We start from the raw sequence: 17,462 nt of genomic DNA on the forward strand, positions 1-17,462 counted from the left end.
CCCCCCCTCCCTGAGCAGCCACTTCACTGGTTCACTGCAGTGCTCCTCTAACTGTACAGACTGTGTCAACACATGAATTAAACATTGTGCCCAGTGGTTCTCCCACAGCACTGGACGTGGGAACACCTTCAAAAAGAAGGTTGCATATAATTCTCACTTTCTTTATCGATATGTGCACACTGTCGGCTCGAGACACGTCGGCAGCATTTTATAACCCAGAGCTCAGACGCCCTGATAAAAACCTGCTAAAAACCTTCATTTCTCAGCCTCTGAAGCAGATAGTTGATTTTTATTGTAAATCATTGGGGCTTTGCCTTGGAAATTGTATATGGCTGGAAAAACGTCGATGTTCTCAGTTCGGTTAAACTTTTTTTTAAGGGTTATTTATATTTATATTTTTTAAAATGTCGATGAGCATTAGAGTAAAGCCAATGATTTACAATGAAAGTCAAAGGTTTAAACTCTCATTTTATTCTTATCTCATGTTTCTATCTGCGTCAGAGGCTGAGAAATAAATGTTTTATTGACAGAACTGCAGCAGGTGAATCTCAGGTGATACTGGCATTTCAGCGAATCACAACACATTTCATAAGTCACGTGTCTTAAAAACGACGTAACCAAGATGGCGTCGGTGGAGCAGCTCACTCTGAGCTTCACAGCTGCCCTTCAGAAACCTGTGGGTGACATCACAGAGGCCACGCCCCTCTTTATTTACAGTCTGTGGTTTTATTTTCCAGTTAAATTGTGAAATGAACAGACAATAATATGGTTCTGAGAGTAATTAGCGCTGTGCAGACAGTTATATTTTCTGTCTTAAGCAGCACAACACGCACAGAAGCTGAAATGCATCAAGCTGGAAGCTCGGTCGACTCCTCTGCTTCGCTTTGTCTCAGCGGTAATTAAGTCTATTCCCCCACAACGGTTCAAACTGATCCTGTGTGCTCAACTTCATACTGATATGAATTTAGACTAATGTTTTTGGAGCAGCGGGGCTTTTATCCAGGCAAAGAAACACGTTGGTATCGTCTGACCGCAGCTGCTTCACAGTAAAAGACATGTTTCAGTCACGGTTTCTCAGTCACCCATCTCATGGCTGTGTTATCGTTAAAATTAATTACATTTTAATCAGTACAGCTGGCTACACAGACTGTGTACCCATCCATGTTTCCTCCAGTGTACGTGCATCACAATAATTGACTATATATTGGACTATGAGCTCTTCTGAGTGCACAGCAACACTGGCCAAAGGATCCCGTGTAAACAGTAACATAAGTCTGCAGCTGCTGTTGTTATGCAGGGAAAACAAACACAGCATGAGTCGGTGGAGGACACGGTTTGACTGAGTGTGGAATTCTAACTTCTACAATCTACGTTTTGTGGCCAAAAAGTATGTGGACAATGGAGTCAAAAGTCAACGATATTCTTGACAGCGGTTTGCCTCAAACGTTTGTGTTTGACCGTTTCCTGTTTCGACATGACAAATGCCCTCAGGCACAAAGTCAGGTCCATACCAGACTGGCCCTGAGCAGAGCCCGGATCTAAACAGCTTTGGGATGAGCGGGAACACGGACCGTGAACCACGCCTTGTCGCCCAACATCAGTGACTGACCCCTCCGATGCTCTTGTGGCTGAATGGGAGCAAACCCCTGCAATGTTTTTGTGACCACTGTGCGTCACCGCCACGGACTCGTATGTGTGCTCTCCGCTCAGGTGGCGTGCGAAGCCCCCGGAGCGTTTCTCTCTGCTGACGGTTCAGTAGCTGCACCGTTTCCCTTTGATTGATCCTCCTAATGGACGACTTTGGTCAGAGCAGACGACCTGCTGGCTGCCTGCCTCCGACTTCTACCTGATGAAAAGCCCGTCACTATGACAACCAGGTGTAAGTGTGTGTGTTGTGATATTTCTCCATTGTACAGGAGCGTAATTGCTCTGGGGAATGAAAAGATGAGAAAGATCCACTTGAGTTTTGATTGATTGTAAAGATTAGTGTTACATTCAGAGGCTAAAGGAAGGCGTGAGTTGGAGAGAGTTGGTGGGGGTTAAGGATCAGATCCAGTTGATGAAGGAAGTTCGCCACAAGAAATCTAAGTGTGTGTGTGTGTGTGTGTATGTGTGTGTGTTTGCACCTGCTGCCCCAGTTTCTCTGCCTCAGGTGTGCAGCAGCAACACAACAGCTAACAAGCCCTGCACTGGGCGGCACAGAGCCTGTCACGGCAGACAGTGCTGCGTTGTGGGTTAATTGCTTCTGCATTGTTCAGAGCGTCGTCATTATCAGGAGAGAAATAGTCGACTAACGCCGCACTCGCCTCCTTGCAGTGGATGCAGTGGAGAGCCAGAGTCACAGGAAAGAACATGTGCATAAATACCTCATACCTGCAGCTCAGCTCACCTCTATTCACACATGCTCAGTTGGTTTCGGAGGGAAACAACCACGAGGAGTTGATTCTAGTTTGATTCATTCTTAAAGACGTCAAAGAAGAGTCTCAGTTCTAATCCTGTGTCCCCGTGTTAAATGTTCCTCTTGGTATACGCCAAATATATGTTACAGAAATCAATTTAAAGTATTTTTATATCAGATTCTTCGTCACTTCTCTTCCTGCAAAATTTTTTTGCAGCCTTAGTTCACTGCACACACGTCATATTTAATCTTATGAAACAGATTCCATGTGTATAGAGAGTTTCAAGGATGAAGTTTATAAAGTGCGTCACCGTCTGCATTCGTCTCCTTCTCGTTCATGCATTTGAGTTCAGGGATTATGATGAAGAGACGAGCTCATTTAGTTTGTTACAAAGTGGAAAAGTCTTTCATCAGTTTAGACGTTTTCTTCGACAGGCTGAGACACGTGTTGAGGAAAAACTCACGCTTTGTACGAAACTGTGATGTCGTCCTGACTGCGTGCTGTGATCCGTGTGTCCTGCAGGTCGCCTGTGATGGCAGGCGGACTGTTCGCCGTGGACAGGAAGTGGTTCTGGGAGCTGGGAGGATACGACACGGGGCTGGAGATCTGGGGAGGAGAACAGTACGAGATCTCCTTCAAGGTAAAAAAAAAAAAAGAAAAAAAATCTCATTTTTTATTTCATGCAGTTTTGAAGGTTCAGGAGACACGTGAGATTTCTGTCTTTTACAGTATTTACTCTCCGTCCTGTAACTCCTCAGCTGTTGCACCAGGGTCATAAACATAATGAAAGATGTTCTCTTTGAAATTACACTTGTCCCCAGGCAATGACATCATCTTCCTCTCCTCTGACTTCAGGCACATCTAAGGTTTTATGTATCTGTTCTCTCAAGACTTTATTTGTTATAAAAGAACAAGGAGCGTGTCTTCGTTTTGACTTTGAACAAACTGCTTTGTTTCTAACGTTCCCCTTAAGGTTCTGATGCTTTTCATGCAAATCGTAACTACTGTAATATGTTCTCATTGTAAAACGACGAGCGTTTCAGCAGAGGTAATTTCCGTCCATACTAACACGCATGTCACGGGTCTGCGGGTAAACAGGAAGTAGACTGTCTGACTCTGCAGTGGGTTAGTTGCAACAAGATCAGTAGCGCTTGTAATTGGTTATCCATGAAGCTTTCACCAGGTCTCAGTTTTGACCCCTTCAGACTAAAGCAGGGTCAGCGTCGTTTCCCAAAGTCTCCGTTTTAAGGGGCTCGAAAACCAGGACGCCGGGTGTTAACTCGGTGAAAGCGATGCGTTCTGAAACTAAAAACATGGTAATTCACGTTGATGTCCAGGTTCAGCAGCAGGGCCGGTGACAGTTTGGGCAGTTTGAGGAAATGAAAGTGGCGTGTTCATTTTCTCCTCACGTCTTATTCAGCAAAACATTTCCGTGCTCATGTTCTCTGTGCCGGACACAATCAGTCACACAGCTGGAAGAAGACGGAAGTGAACCGAATCAAATATACAGAACAAGCCTTTTTTTTGGAGTCACTTTTCCCATCCCACCTCAACTTCAGACTTCCTTCAACCATGACCAGCCACATTTCTCAGAAAATGCTCTAATGGGTCATTTTGGAAGAAAACGACAAACTTTGCCGTTAGATTTTTTTAGCAACGCCAGTGCAGACAACACCAAACACACAGGAGGAAATGTCAGTTCACCGTCTTTTCCCCGACATATTTCGAGATCTCGCAAAGTCATTTCCAACGCCATTTTTCCTTGAGCGGGATAATGAAAGCAGCACACGGCCTGATAACATCTGACACATCTGGCTGGTGTTGTGGTGGTGAACCATAAATCATCTCCCACACATTGACTGCACCACCGTACGCTGAGATGCAGAGGTGTAATTCCACCTTAACCTTCAAAATCCAAAAAGGATAACCACACACAGGGTTTTTTTGGGCCATGAACAAAAGGTGAGGATTTCTCACATTTAAAGCTGTCAGCGTGAAATGAATGATAGGCCTTGACTAAGACCAGCCGTGACCCCGCGGCTCAGCCTGGTGCCAAGAAGCTCTTATGTTTCAATACTGTTTTGAAGCTTTTCATCTTATTTAAGTAATTGCTGAGATAATATCCCAAACCAAGGTTATTATTTTGGTCAAGATTATCATACTATTAAATTTTGCTATCAGCACATGCCTAGCTGTGCCTCTTAAGTCTACTTTATACCCTCAGATATTCAATTTAGTTTCCTTTTTATTAAGATCCCCATTAGCTGATACAGCGCAGACAGCCAGTCTCCTGAGGTGAGAAGATTAACAGGCTCTCATACTAATCCTTACAACCAAACTGCTGCTCCCACAGACAGCCAGGCCCCGCTCGCATGTGAAACACAATCGCTTCATTCAGCGGTTACAGCTAATCTAAAGCACCATCCCGGTGACACTGGCATGGGAGCAGCGAGCGTTCGCGGCTCACACAGCGAGATAATGTCAGAACCTCCAGCCTGGCAGAGCGTGGAGGAAATATGACCTTACACGCAGAGTGAGACGGCGGCGCGCGGCATAAAAGCGACGGTGGGTTCTTTTATAAAGCTCCGGCAGACTGGAGTTGCAGTTATGCAAACAGTTCTCAGAGACAGAGCTGCTCTGCGGGCACAAATAATTAAACCTCCATGGATGGAGCCAAAAAGAGAGAGAAAAAAAGAAGTGGTTATTCAGAGTAAAAGTTCACTAACTGGCGAGTAGTTGGCAGAGGAAAACTTTTCTAAAGGCTTTTCTTTTCTTTCTTTTTTTTTTTCATGGCATTCAGAGCTTTGGATGGATGAGCTACAGAGATAAAACCTCCCATATCAGCCAGCGGTGTGATTGATAAAATAGTCCCAGTATGATGATACGCTGGCTTTTCTGATGCGTGTTTCCATGACAACACCATCCAACAGCCTGTTCTGGCCTGAGAAAACTAACTTCATACTTAAACTTTCTTGCGCGTCGCTTGTTACCAACATCTGAACGAGACTGTCGTCTGCGCGGCGGGTTACTGTGACCCATAGTTACGTTTTGTTGCTAGGCGACATCTAGTGGTCGTAGTAATGATGACAGGAGCAAAGGGGAAAAGTGCGGTGACGTAGTGTCAAGAGGAGGTTGTAACCATGACAACTAGGGTCAGGTATGCGCGTCGTCGTGGGAGCGATGAAGGTGATACATCGGTCGTATCGGAGGGATGAAAAAACCAGGAGCCAAAACAAGCTGAACACAAAAACTGACATTAGAAAAACCACAGGGTCGGTCCGTTCGGATCGGTGTGGGAGCCAGTGCTAACCTTGAAGCTTCTGTATCCCTGACTTTACATCGACTGATGGTCGTTATTATACATGTGGTGGAGGCAAACACACGAACAGAGCCGCTGAAATAACGGTTATACTGAATTGTATGCACCAATGTTTTATTTATTCTCAGACATCGATCGAGACAACTCAAGTTTTAGTTGCACTTTTAGTCAGTTCTGCATTTTGTCTTGCAGCAGTATGTTTTATTCATCAGCCGGAGTGAGTTCTGTTGTTCTGTAGTTTCTCACCATCAGCTGAGCTCTGTTGCCTCATGTGATCTGTACTGGTACTGGGGGTTTTCTCCTTCTCTGATGGAGCAGAGAGACTGTGGTGGTGCAGGGGGTCGTGCTGGTTGTGGCAGGAGCAATGAAATTACCCCCATGTGGGAAGTTGCTTTTTTGTAGCAACAAGCAAACTCAATCCAAGTGACCGTGATTATCACCTGTGGTCATGAGCTCCGGGTAGCGACCGAAATAAAGTCGCAGATTCAAGCGGCTGAAATGAGTTTCCTCCGCAGGGCAGCTGGGCTCAGCCTGAGGAGCTCTGACATCCAGGGGGAAGCCAGCTGAGGTGGTTCGGGCATCGGGTTGGGATGTCTGCTGGGCGCCTTCCGCTGGACGTAGAACCAGAACAAGCTGGAAAGATTATATATCTCATTTGGAAACGTTTGGAAGCAGGTTTTATATAAGATGTGGGGCCTTTCACTTAACATTTAACTGTTGGTTTTATTCTCACAGACAGATGGAGGTGTGGATTTGAGCTTGACGGTTCATTCTCGACCTTGAACGCAGCGTTTTTTATTAAACATTAGCGTCAGTGTTTAATTCCTCATAACAATAATTAGCATCTAGCGTCTTCACCTTGCGCTGCAGGGTTGAGGCTAATTGGCTTTCAGAGATTGAAATGTTGACTTTTTTTGTTGTCCACCAGCGTGTCAGTGTAATGTTGTTAAATACAGGAACACACTGCTGTAATGACTCAAAAACTGAGTCCGTGTTTAATTGAAGTGGGACCATTTGTGTCTCAGAGTGAAAAATTAAACAACTAAAACTAGACTAATACACTGCAAGGGAAGGAACACACCACATCATTACAATGCTGGATGGAAAAACATATTAGCTGGAGAAAAAAGGCACTTAATGAGTTCATCCCACTGTGAGCATGAATGTGCTGAATGGACTTATGCTACTGTGAGATATGTGGTTTGCACTGTGGGCGTTAGCATTAAGAAGCATGTATTAGGATGGGATTGATGTTGCTGTGTATGTTACCGTGGTGGGTGGACAGGCGGGAGACCCCTCTGTTGAACTCCATGACGTCAGATGTAAAACACGCGTATTTCATGTTCCATCATTTCCGTCCACGTTCTGCTTCAACCCGCCTCCAACCTTCAGAGCGGCGTAAATCCTATTTACATATAAAGGCCTCCACTCTGTAGAAACAATGTGGAGGCACGGCGCCTCTCTGCGTCCATACTTCCCTTGTTTGTTGTCATGTTTAAATCCAGCTTTTCATTTCCCCAAGTTTCATTTTGCTATTGTCTTGAAAACAAAACCCCCTTCTTTTTTTTTCCCCGTCTCGCCTGCCGTCTCTAAGTCTTTCTTTTCTTCTCCGTCCTCTTCATCGTCTCCCTTTCTTTCTCACGGTTTATTTTCAACACTGCCAGCCAAGAAAAAGAATCATCACAGCTGTTATTCCTTATAGTTGGAGGATTAAAACGAGGAGCCACTGCTGGATGCCTCTGTTGGGAGAGATAGACAAGCTAAAAGGAGAGGAAATGTGGCAAATTGCTGTAAAGGGAGGTTTATTTTTGCTCAAGACAAGCACATTAGTCTGCTTAAAACATATTAAAACCTCGTCCTACAATGTCAAAAAAAACATTCAAAGACGCTGCACGCTGTGTTTTCCTGAAAAGCTTTTGCACTTTGCAGTTGTTGTAGTTGCCAGTTTGCTCCTTGTGTTTCTCTAATACCAACAAAGTTTAAACGCTGTGATAAGATACTTAACCCAGCTCTCTCTCTCTCTCTCTCTCTCTCTCTCTCTCTCTCTCTCTCTCTCTCCTTGCTGCTCAGGTGAAGTCAGGCTATCGTTATATCATCATTTGGTTTTTTGTTGCCTCCTCTTCTTCCTCCTCCCCCGCTCTGCCATCTCATCTTTATTGCCCTCTGCATTCACTCCCCTCTCCTGCTAGTCTCCCAGGATTTATAAGTCTGTTAGACCCACTGTACTTCATGCCCCCCCCCCCCCCCCCATTCACCTTCCTTTACCTTTACCTACACTTCTCTGTCTTTGAATCTTTAAGATGGACAACACTTCTAAACACAACAGTGTCTCTGTAGGTGTGGATGTGCGGCGGTCGGATGGAGGACATCCCTTGCTCCAGGGTCGGACACATCTACAGGAAGTACGTCCCCTACAAGGTCCCCGGCGGGATCAGCTTGGCGAAGGTAATTCTTCACGCTGTGTGCCTCCACGGTTCATGACGAAATACAATGCAGCAGATCAGTGACAGATTTTCTCTGACGGTCTGATGCCGGGGTTCAGTGTCCGTCACATCTGAGCCACGACGCCACAGAGGATTGTGTTATAGTGTAAGCAGAACTAATCTGACCCAGACAGTATTAGCTCATGTTGAATGATTTAAACCAGGGTCAGATTAAATTAAAGAACGTCCCTGGAAGTTTATCCTTCCTCTGTATGAATGTAAAACACTGCTCGTTTAAAGCTGCGGAGCTGCTTCATCATAATATTCTCATCATTCATCATGTCTGATTGTGTATTGTCAGATGTTGTGGAGCTTTTAAAGCAACAGTGCACTAACTCGCTCGGCCTATAACAGGCCATTCATATTTTGTAGTTACTCTTACACTGAGTAGTTACTCCTCTTTTTTCTGGTCTCTTGAAAAAAGCTCTTATCAGTAATTCTCCTTGATTAAACAAACAACAAATGAAGCAAAATCCAATTATACTCAACTACTCAAAAAAACCCAAAAAGTGACATCTTATCAGTAAAACTGATTTTAATTGTATTAGTATTCTCCAGTGTTCACACACACACACACTCACACACACGAGGCTCTTCAGCATTTAAATGAGTTCAATTTGGTTTTTACAAAAACAACACATTTGGCTTTGTGCTGTACTGAAATGTGGCTTGATGTGAAACTAAATGTAATTCAGCCCAGGAAATATTCAGGAGTCGGGAAAAGTCATTTAACGCAAACACACACACACACACACACACACACACAGCACAAACACTGTAAAAACAACATCTGCGTCCCTCAACTTCACCAAACATTGAAACTGAACTAAAACAGGCGTAACTGAATACATCAGCTTACGAGATGGAATAAATGAAGCTTCTAATTAAGCTCAAGAGCACGAGTAAACACACACATGAACACCACACATTGCAAACACATGCACTGTACACATAAACACACACGCTCGGTTTCCCCCGTCCTCTCCTGAGTCCTGTCCTCTCTCTCTCCTCCCCGAGTGGAAGCACTTTAACAAAAGACCACCAGATGAGAGTCGGCAGCGCGCGGTGTGTCTACTATCTGCGACTTATAGCCTCTGCAGGTGCTCCTGTGAAGAATGGGCTTAAGTTTCTTTGTTCCCTCAAAGCACCTACACAGAAAAGGAAATAGTCTAAAAGCGCTAAATCATCCGAGGTGTATTCGAACACCATTCATTATGTATGCCCCTGCCGCAGCCTGAAACTCGGCTCCGTTTGGCTCAGTATGCCACTGAAAGGCTCTGGCCTTTTGTTTTGCTCTTTTTGTTTTATTCTGGCCAACCGTCTTTAAACTGGACCTCAGTGGAATGCTGATGGCCCTGGATCAGCCGCTCCCTGCAGATGAACATTTACATAAGAACATTTACTAAAATGAACTGAGTCCTGCTCTCTGCACAAATCCAGGGTTATACCTCTTTATTTGCTAACATTTCTTCCACTTCAGCTTGAACACATTTGGCTCTAAGTGACTGTCAGAAAGTTTTCACAGATGCAGCAAAGTAGGAACTGTTGCTGTGAAGAAATGGATGCCACTGTCAGAACAGACTCTCTGAGGCGCCGACGGAAATCAAGTGTTTCACCTCGTTAACGTTTTTTATATAATACAAGATGATGTGGGGGGGCGGAGCTAAATAAATCTGAAACCTTGTCAGGACAGAGAGTGAGAGTTAGCATTAGCACAACCGCTAACTCTGTGTCTGCCACATACAAGCTAACAAACAACATAACCAGAAAACTATGCTAACCGTTCTGATACGTCTTCTAGCTGCTGATTTTGTTCACAACAATCTCAGAGTCTGCGTCTGACTGAGGCTCAAACACGTGGCTGAGTCTCTCCTCCGCTAACCAGCGCTGCGTCTTCACCGGCGGTGGTGGGCGGGGCACAAGCCCTGACCCAGATTCCTCTATGATGTTAATTTCACTTTTTATTTTGGGAAACCCATCCACCTGACTCTCTTTGATTTTTAATTTCAGAACCTGAAACGCGTGGCGGAGGTGTGGATGGACGAATACGCCGAATACGTCTACCAGCGCCGGCCCGAGTACCGCCACCTGTCGGCGGGAGACATGACGGCGCAGAAGGAGCTGAGGAACCGGCTCAACTGCAAGAGCTTCAAGTGGTTCATGAGCGAGGTGGCCTGGGATCTGCCCAAACACTACCCGCCGGTGGAGCCCCCCGCCGCCGCGTGGGGAGAGGTACAGTTACGAAACCGCTTTGACGAGATTGGTTAGATTGGTTTGACAGGTCACAGGTAAGGTTGGAGGCGCGCAGCAATGAACCAGCTGAACTCAAAACTTGTAATTAGCAGCTGGGATTGATCCTGAAAGGTTGTACATCTCTGGTTTCACAACATCATCAGTCAATCTGAATTTATTCGCTCAGCAAGATTCATCGTCTCAGACATGTACTTCAAATGCTCCAATGCACACCTGACTGACAGGTGCGTGGGAGAACGAAGTCGTCTGATAATAATGTAATGAACTCCCACCCACTGTCAGCACTGATACGTTCATTTAAAGGAAGGTCGTCTATTTTCTTATTATTTCAGATGAAAAGAAAAACATCAGAGACAGAAGTAAGAGGGAAAACTATTTAAAAGAAAGCGGGAAAATAAAAATAAATAAAGATTGTCTCTTAGCTGAAAGCAAAGTTAAGTTGAGCTATTGTTTGGAAACGTCAGCAGTTTCTACAGCAGCTTTTACTCTCTGGGAAACTTTTTCAATGCCTGAAGGCTCCTTCCCCAACTAACCAAGTCCAACTGAGGCGGATGGAGCAACGTTCCTGCAGCTGGAAACAGGCAGGGCAACAGTGTGGAGTGATCTGCAGGCAGCACCAACTGTGCATGGTGCAATAAAGTGCACTGGATACCAAGATGACCAACACAAGGTGCACATCATGTTCAATTCAACACAGGTGTTTTTGACCTACTGAAAGAAAAATGAAATACCACTGAGAAGTATCCAAGTGGAAAGCAGAGGGGCGTGCTTCAGGCTAGAGATGGTGATAACTAAATTCCCAGTGGTAACAACAGACAAGAATCTTGTGATGAAACATGTCTGCAATAACAACATTTTTTCCCCGTCTCCTCCTGTAAACCACAAACTACCAGGGCCAAGCCTCGGGGCGCTGCCGTGGAAACTGAGCGGCGAGCTGAACACCCCAGAGCGCTCAGCAACGTACGCTCATCTGTGTATGACAGACAGAGCAGTGGTCAATGCAAAGAAGGGACGAGTGAATGGATTTCTTCTGTTTGGACTCCATGTGTTTGAGTTTTGTTTGGTTTGGTTTGTAGATACGAAACGTGGGCAGCGACATGTGTATGGAGATCAAACACTTTGTGTCGGGGAGTCCCATCCGCCTGGAGAGCTGTGTGAAGGGGCGGGGCGAGGTGGGCTGGAGTCATGGACAGGTGAGGGTCATTCTTTCTCTAGTAAAGTTACTGATGGAGTTTTTCATTTCCTGTCCTGAGAGATTAGAGCTACTTGACATGTAGAGTTATACATTTTTTTTGTTTCTTTATGTCGCATGGTTGATGCTTATTGGTCCTAATTATTTTTTCTGAACCGGTCACTGGGAAGCCAAAGAAGTTGACTTTGTTCAGCAGATCTGTTCTCGTGGCGCGGCTCCTGGAATCCAGCTACTGTGGCCTAGTGAGAGATATTTCAGTAAATGTTGCTTGTACTGCCGTGAAATTTGATAGTGATATTTATGGCCCCCGAGAAGATGAGTCCTGTTAAAGCCTCTAATGATGCTCTCACTTTTCATCTTCTGCCCGGCCACTTGTTCAAAACTTCATTTCATGGGAGAATACTTCTAAAGTCAGTGACCAAATTCCCATCAGCTTCAGATGCTAATCCTAATTTTTTTTTTTAAGCTAATATTCCAAGATGTGAAATGATTATCTTTTTATCCCAAAACCTGGACTACTCCACATCAGACATGGATGTAGACAGCAGAGACGTGGGGTCTTTACATACTGCGCTGTGTTCCAGACGTTAGTCGCCACGTACAGTCGTGCGAAATGTACGCGTGGTTTTAATTTGGAATTCAGATGCTAAATGTTACCCGTCCACGTGTTAAACGCTAGACGCTTCACGCGTTACGCGTTAGCATGTTATCAAAATATATGCATGTCAATATTCTGATGTTAGTATGTTGGCAACAAGCCCACAAGCTAATAGAAAAGTGGTAGGTTACACTGTCGGTTACAGCTGAGATGTGTTCCCTGCAGGTGTTGACATTTGGTTGGAGGGAGGATATTCGAGTGGGCGACCCCATGCACACAAGGAAGGTTTGCTTTGACGCAGTCTCCCACAACAGCCCCGTCACCCTGTACGACTGCCACGGCATGAAGGGGAACCAGCTGTGGCGCTACAGGAAGGTACTGAGGACAGTGGAGACTGAGGGTTTGGAGTTGTACTACATGTAGAAAATAATGGGTTTTTTTTTTCTGTTGAGGTTTCTTTGGTGAGTTAAGCATTGTTACGTTAATTAATGAATCATTTCAGCATTACTCTGGCCATCTGTTAACATCTAATTAAGTGTTGGGAAAAATTGAAAGATGCATAAACAGCAGATACAAGTTACACTTCACCAGCTCCATGTTCCTTTAAAGCCACACTGTGAAGATTGTTTGTGTGTGTGATTTTAGTGTCAAGCTTTTGTTTGTACAAAAACGTGTCAGTCGTGTTAAATAACTAAACAAATTGGTGCACCCTTATATCTCAGTGTCTGGCAGTCAGATTGTTTTGCAACCCTTGGCTTTAAATCTGTGCTAGTTATGGATCAAAAATGTATGAGATGACTGTGTAAGGTGAAAGGTGTTACAACAACACACAAGTCAAAACCCTGATTTATTGTGACTAAATCTCATCGGAGACAGGAGGCGGTGTAAAATCAAGTTAATGAAAGATGGTAGAAACCATAGTTTGTGATCAATGTACACGATAGAATTTGAAAATTTAAGGCCTCAGTCCACAGAGAAATGCACACAGCCTGTATTCAGAAACTGAGCCTTAAAACCAGCCGTCATGACTTCTGGAACTTTGTGATGTCACAACAAAGCAGTCACCAAGCCCCGCCCACCTGGACCCACCATCCAAACCTTGCAGGATTTGGTTTCTCAGAGTGTTTTTACCTGAAATCTGCTTTATTTTTATTGGATCACTCAGAGAACAGACAGCCAATCAGAATAGAAGCTCAGAGCCTCCTCTCTTCTGATTGGCTCACTGACCTGTTGTTACTAGAGCTCCAGAGAGAAGCCTGAGAGAGGAGATGTAAAACTACACTGAGGTGATTTTTGGTTCTTAAAACCACAAATATATCTTCTGATGGATCAACACTTCAAATAAAACACAGGAGAAGAAAAAGAAAATATGGATCTTTTTAAAGAGGCTTCCTGTTTTTTGAAGACTTTTTGATATCTGCACTCTATACACCATTATGAATCATGTAGAAAAACATTTTCAAGGTCAAGGCTGAAGAACAAGAAAGCTAAACACTTTATCTACAACAGTCTGATGCCACAATGTCCAAGCATTGTTTTGAAGCTTTGCAAAAACAGGATGTTTTCTTCTATTCAATATATTGACAAAGACATAAGGTCAGTGGCAACATCTGGGTCGTCTCGGATCACGCTCCAAAGAAAGGACACCTAATGTTTCTTTATTCGTCAGCAAAGAGGGGCCTTACTCAACCATTTCAACTTTTTTTTTGCTTTATTTCAAGATAATTTTTTTTTTTTACAAAACAAAACACTCAGGACCTTTAACCACAGTGAAGAGCACCTGATGAAGAGCTGCTTCCTGCTGCGCCATGTGACTTAGAAAGGTCTCTTCTGGTGAGCAGCAATGAGCGTGACTCATGAGAAACAAGCAAACATATTGATTTAACAAACCTCAGAGGCTGTGGACCTCACTCAGTGTAGCAACTGGTTTCCGGCAGGTTTCCTCGTGTCCCACACAGTGTGAACAAAGAGCGATGAAACGGCAGAGACCAGACACACAGGGAACATTATTAAAGACCCAGATAGATAAGAACATTTTCATGTGTAGAGGTATCGAGTTTTACCCGGTGTAGTAATGACACAGACCAGAACTGTGGGAAACAAAAGGACAAACGATTAACCCAAAAACAAGGTGACTTAGGCTCTTCTCTTTCCCGCTGTCCTTCCTCCAGGACCAGAGCCTGTATCACCCCGTCAGTAACAGCTGCATCGACAGCAGCCCGAGCGAGCGCCGGGTCTTCATGAACACGTGCGACCCCTCCTCCCCGAGCCAGCAGTGGCTGTTCGAGAGGACCAACGCCACCGTGCTGGAGCACTTCAACCAGGGCGCCAACTGAGGGCACCGGGCGGCGAGATGAGGCGTCTTCCAAAGAAAAAAAGGTCATGGAATAATGGTCACCTCTGATCAGGTGAGTACAACAGTAACCTCGGTTTTACCCTTTACCTGCTTTGTGAGGAACAAAACTGCTGGTGTTCGTTGTTGTCGAATATTCTGCTGACGTCGCCAACAACTGCATAAACAGACGTTTAGAGGGACTTAGACGTGAAACCATGAATTAAAACTTATATAAAGCTTGTATTCCTTTGCTTAATAATACTATTAATGATATTATTTAACTGTTTTTGGAGGGGAAACATGATCTTGTACTGCGTTGATCAGATATTAACCCAGCAGCGGCGCAAATTCAGACTGTATCTAGTGTTGTTATGTTTTAACATGAACAAGCAATCCCAGCCACACCCACTCAGGAGACAGGAAGTGGGCGACGTCACAGAATCTACGTCTACCATCTTTATTTAGAGTCTGTGGTGTTAATCCACAACTCACAATAATCCGTAACAGACGCACCTTTTATTCTGGTCTGAGTAACGTTTGCTGTAAACCACAGTACAGCTGTTTGACTGTATCTACAGCGGGATCCATTTCCCTTTGTGTGGGATTTGTTCACAATAAGAAAAATAAGATCATTTATATAAGATCTATAGAGAGTTATATTAACTTCCATAACTCAACTTGTTGTCTTGTCCAAACAGCACGTTGTCTGAGCTGCTACCAGCTGGTGATCTCTCCTGTTTCCCCCTGTTGCCCAGATGAGACTGGAAGCTACAAATGAACAACATGCTGCTTTAGAAACATTCCCCGTGGCGGAGCGGTGATCCAGCGCGCTGGCTGAGGGCTCCGAGTGCTGGTCGGACCACACACACAGCAAACATCCAGAATCCAATCATACAGCGTGAGCTCGTGAGGAGGAAGGAGGTAAAAGAAAGACGAATCCCACCGACAGCTGATTTATTCTCATCTGACAATTAAAAAAAAAGAAAAAGGTTCTCCACTGACTGTCTGTATTCTGTCCTTCTGCAGGGTGGGACAACCACAATGAAACCAAGTGTCCTGTGGAAATCCAACCAAAATAAAACTGCACTCTGGACCTCAAGAATTTACAAGACAAACATTTGGAAAGATGCTCTTTTCTTTCATGGCTGGTTTGAATCTGTCAAACAGACTCTGCTGGACTTAATGGATTATCTTTTCTTTGGCCTCTTTTAACCCCGACTTTTCTGCTGTTGCCTTACAACTTCCAAGAACAGGACACGCCTGCTCCTTCTTTTCATTGGTGGTGCCAAACACTTTTTGAAATCTGTTCCTCAATGGAAACTGGTGGGAAAAAAAGCATCAAACATATGTTGAACAGTTACTCCTGCACAGTGTGCAGATGTACTGCAAAAATATCTCTTTTTTTTAACAGGAACATCTTGTACAGACTCATCTTGAAAGTACAAATATTTTTTCTACTGTGTAATAAAGCAAAGAAAAGAAAATTACATGATTTGTGTCTCTTTCTTTCCCAAGATAATTTTTTTTAAAGCTTAAAATATTTTTTACTCTGTGACAGTTTACAAGTAACGTACTGCTCACACATGTTAATGTTATCCAGATCATCCTCAGGCACAAACATCACTAACATCGCATCATATTACATATGTACACACACACACACACATCTCTAAATGATGGCTGCTGGCTGTGACCCCAGGTTACATAATATTTTCTCATTTCTCTCAAGGAAATGTTGAGACCTTTAAAGTAACTTTAAATGGTTACCCATTTTATATAAATGTCTGTGTCCATGTGTAGTGTGATTATAGATCAGCTCTAGCTTCTATATTAATACTGTGAAAGTATCAAAGCCTCAGTCCACAGAGAAATGCACACAGCCTGTATTCAGAAACTGAGCCTTAAAACCAGCCGTCAGGACTTCTGGAACTTTGTGATGTCACAACAAAGCAGTCACCAAGCCCCGCCCACCTGGACCCACCATCCAAACCTTGCAGGATTTGGTTTCTCAGATTGTTTTTACCTGAAATCTGCTATATTTTTATTGGATCACTCAGAAAACAGTCAGCCAATCAGAAGAGAGGCTCAGAGCCTCCTCTCTTCTGATTGGCTCACCGACCTGTTGTTACTAGAGCTGCAGAGAGAAGCCTGAGAGAGGAGATGTGAAACTACACTGAGATGAACCACAAATATATCTTCTTATGGATCAAAACTTCAAAATAAAACACAGGAATGTGTAAAATAAGGGACCATTTAAAAGAGTTATGATTATAAACAAATAAATACAATTAAAACTGCAACTGAGCTGAGGTCATCAGAGCTGAGGATGTCACTGGCAGAGAAAATATGAATATAAATGATCATGCAGCCTCTGCTACACCCACAGTCTGCATACGCCAGTGCTGTGTATGTGACCACCCAAGTCCTTGACTCAGTACCTGGATATGAGCGCAGACATCTTATTGAAAATCTGATAAAACGGAGGTCACACAAACTCATCATCTCTGCTCAGGCTGGAGATGAAACCTGCACATCGAGCTTAACATTTCCCCACAAAGGACAGCAGCTGCCGAAGCCCAAAGTTCATTTACCACATCCACTTTTTTTATTGACAGAGTGAGTCATCTACCTGAGTGGTAAATCCAATACCCAAGTATGAGTCTGGGGATCTTATTGGCTCTCTAATGCCACCAAGGTCAAACAAACAAACAGTGGAAGCCACTGCATACATTACCCTAACCTTGGTCTTGTATTGCAATAAGGGAAGAAAACATAATAATAATAAAACAGGTCCAATTACCAGACTGCTCATATCAGTCTGAATACACTGAATACATAAGAGCTAAGGAATATCAGGTTTCCTCAAAATGTTAATGTTAAAGT

General features: G+C 44.0%; 1 protein-coding gene across 2 annotated transcripts in view; it reads left to right on the forward strand.

Moving 5' to 3' along the window:
* The window catches only part of LOC111655084 (polypeptide N-acetylgalactosaminyltransferase 10), a 62,672-nt gene extending 46,606 nt beyond the window's left edge, over window positions 1-16,066 (forward strand). Inside the window, exons 7-14 of one of the 2 annotated variants that reach the window (XM_023406333.1) lie at window positions 2,922-3,039; window positions 8,056-8,163; window positions 10,212-10,433; window positions 11,531-11,647; window positions 12,470-12,619; window positions 14,416-14,652; window positions 15,278-15,500; window positions 15,606-16,066. In XM_023406333.1, coding sequence (XP_023262101.1) covers window positions 2,922-3,039; window positions 8,056-8,163; window positions 10,212-10,433; window positions 11,531-11,647; window positions 12,470-12,619; window positions 14,416-14,580 — 880 coding nt within the window. In that variant the 3' untranslated portion in view covers window positions 14,581-14,652; window positions 15,278-15,500; window positions 15,606-16,066. The remainder of the gene's footprint in view (window positions 1-2,921; window positions 3,040-8,055; window positions 8,164-10,211; window positions 10,434-11,530; window positions 11,648-12,469; window positions 12,620-14,415; window positions 14,653-15,277; window positions 15,501-15,605) is intronic. The other variant, XM_023406334.1, reaches the window with a different exon arrangement.
* The last annotated feature ends 1,396 nt before the right edge of the window (window positions 16,067-17,462 follow it).

The sequence above is a fragment of the Seriola lalandi genome, unplaced genomic scaffold, assembly GCF_002814215.2.
Source record: "Seriola lalandi dorsalis isolate HSWRI2012SDOR001 ecotype SW California unplaced genomic scaffold, Sedor1 jcf7180002054303, whole genome shotgun sequence".
NCBI lineage: Eukaryota > Metazoa > Chordata > Actinopteri > Carangiformes > Carangidae > Seriola > Seriola lalandi.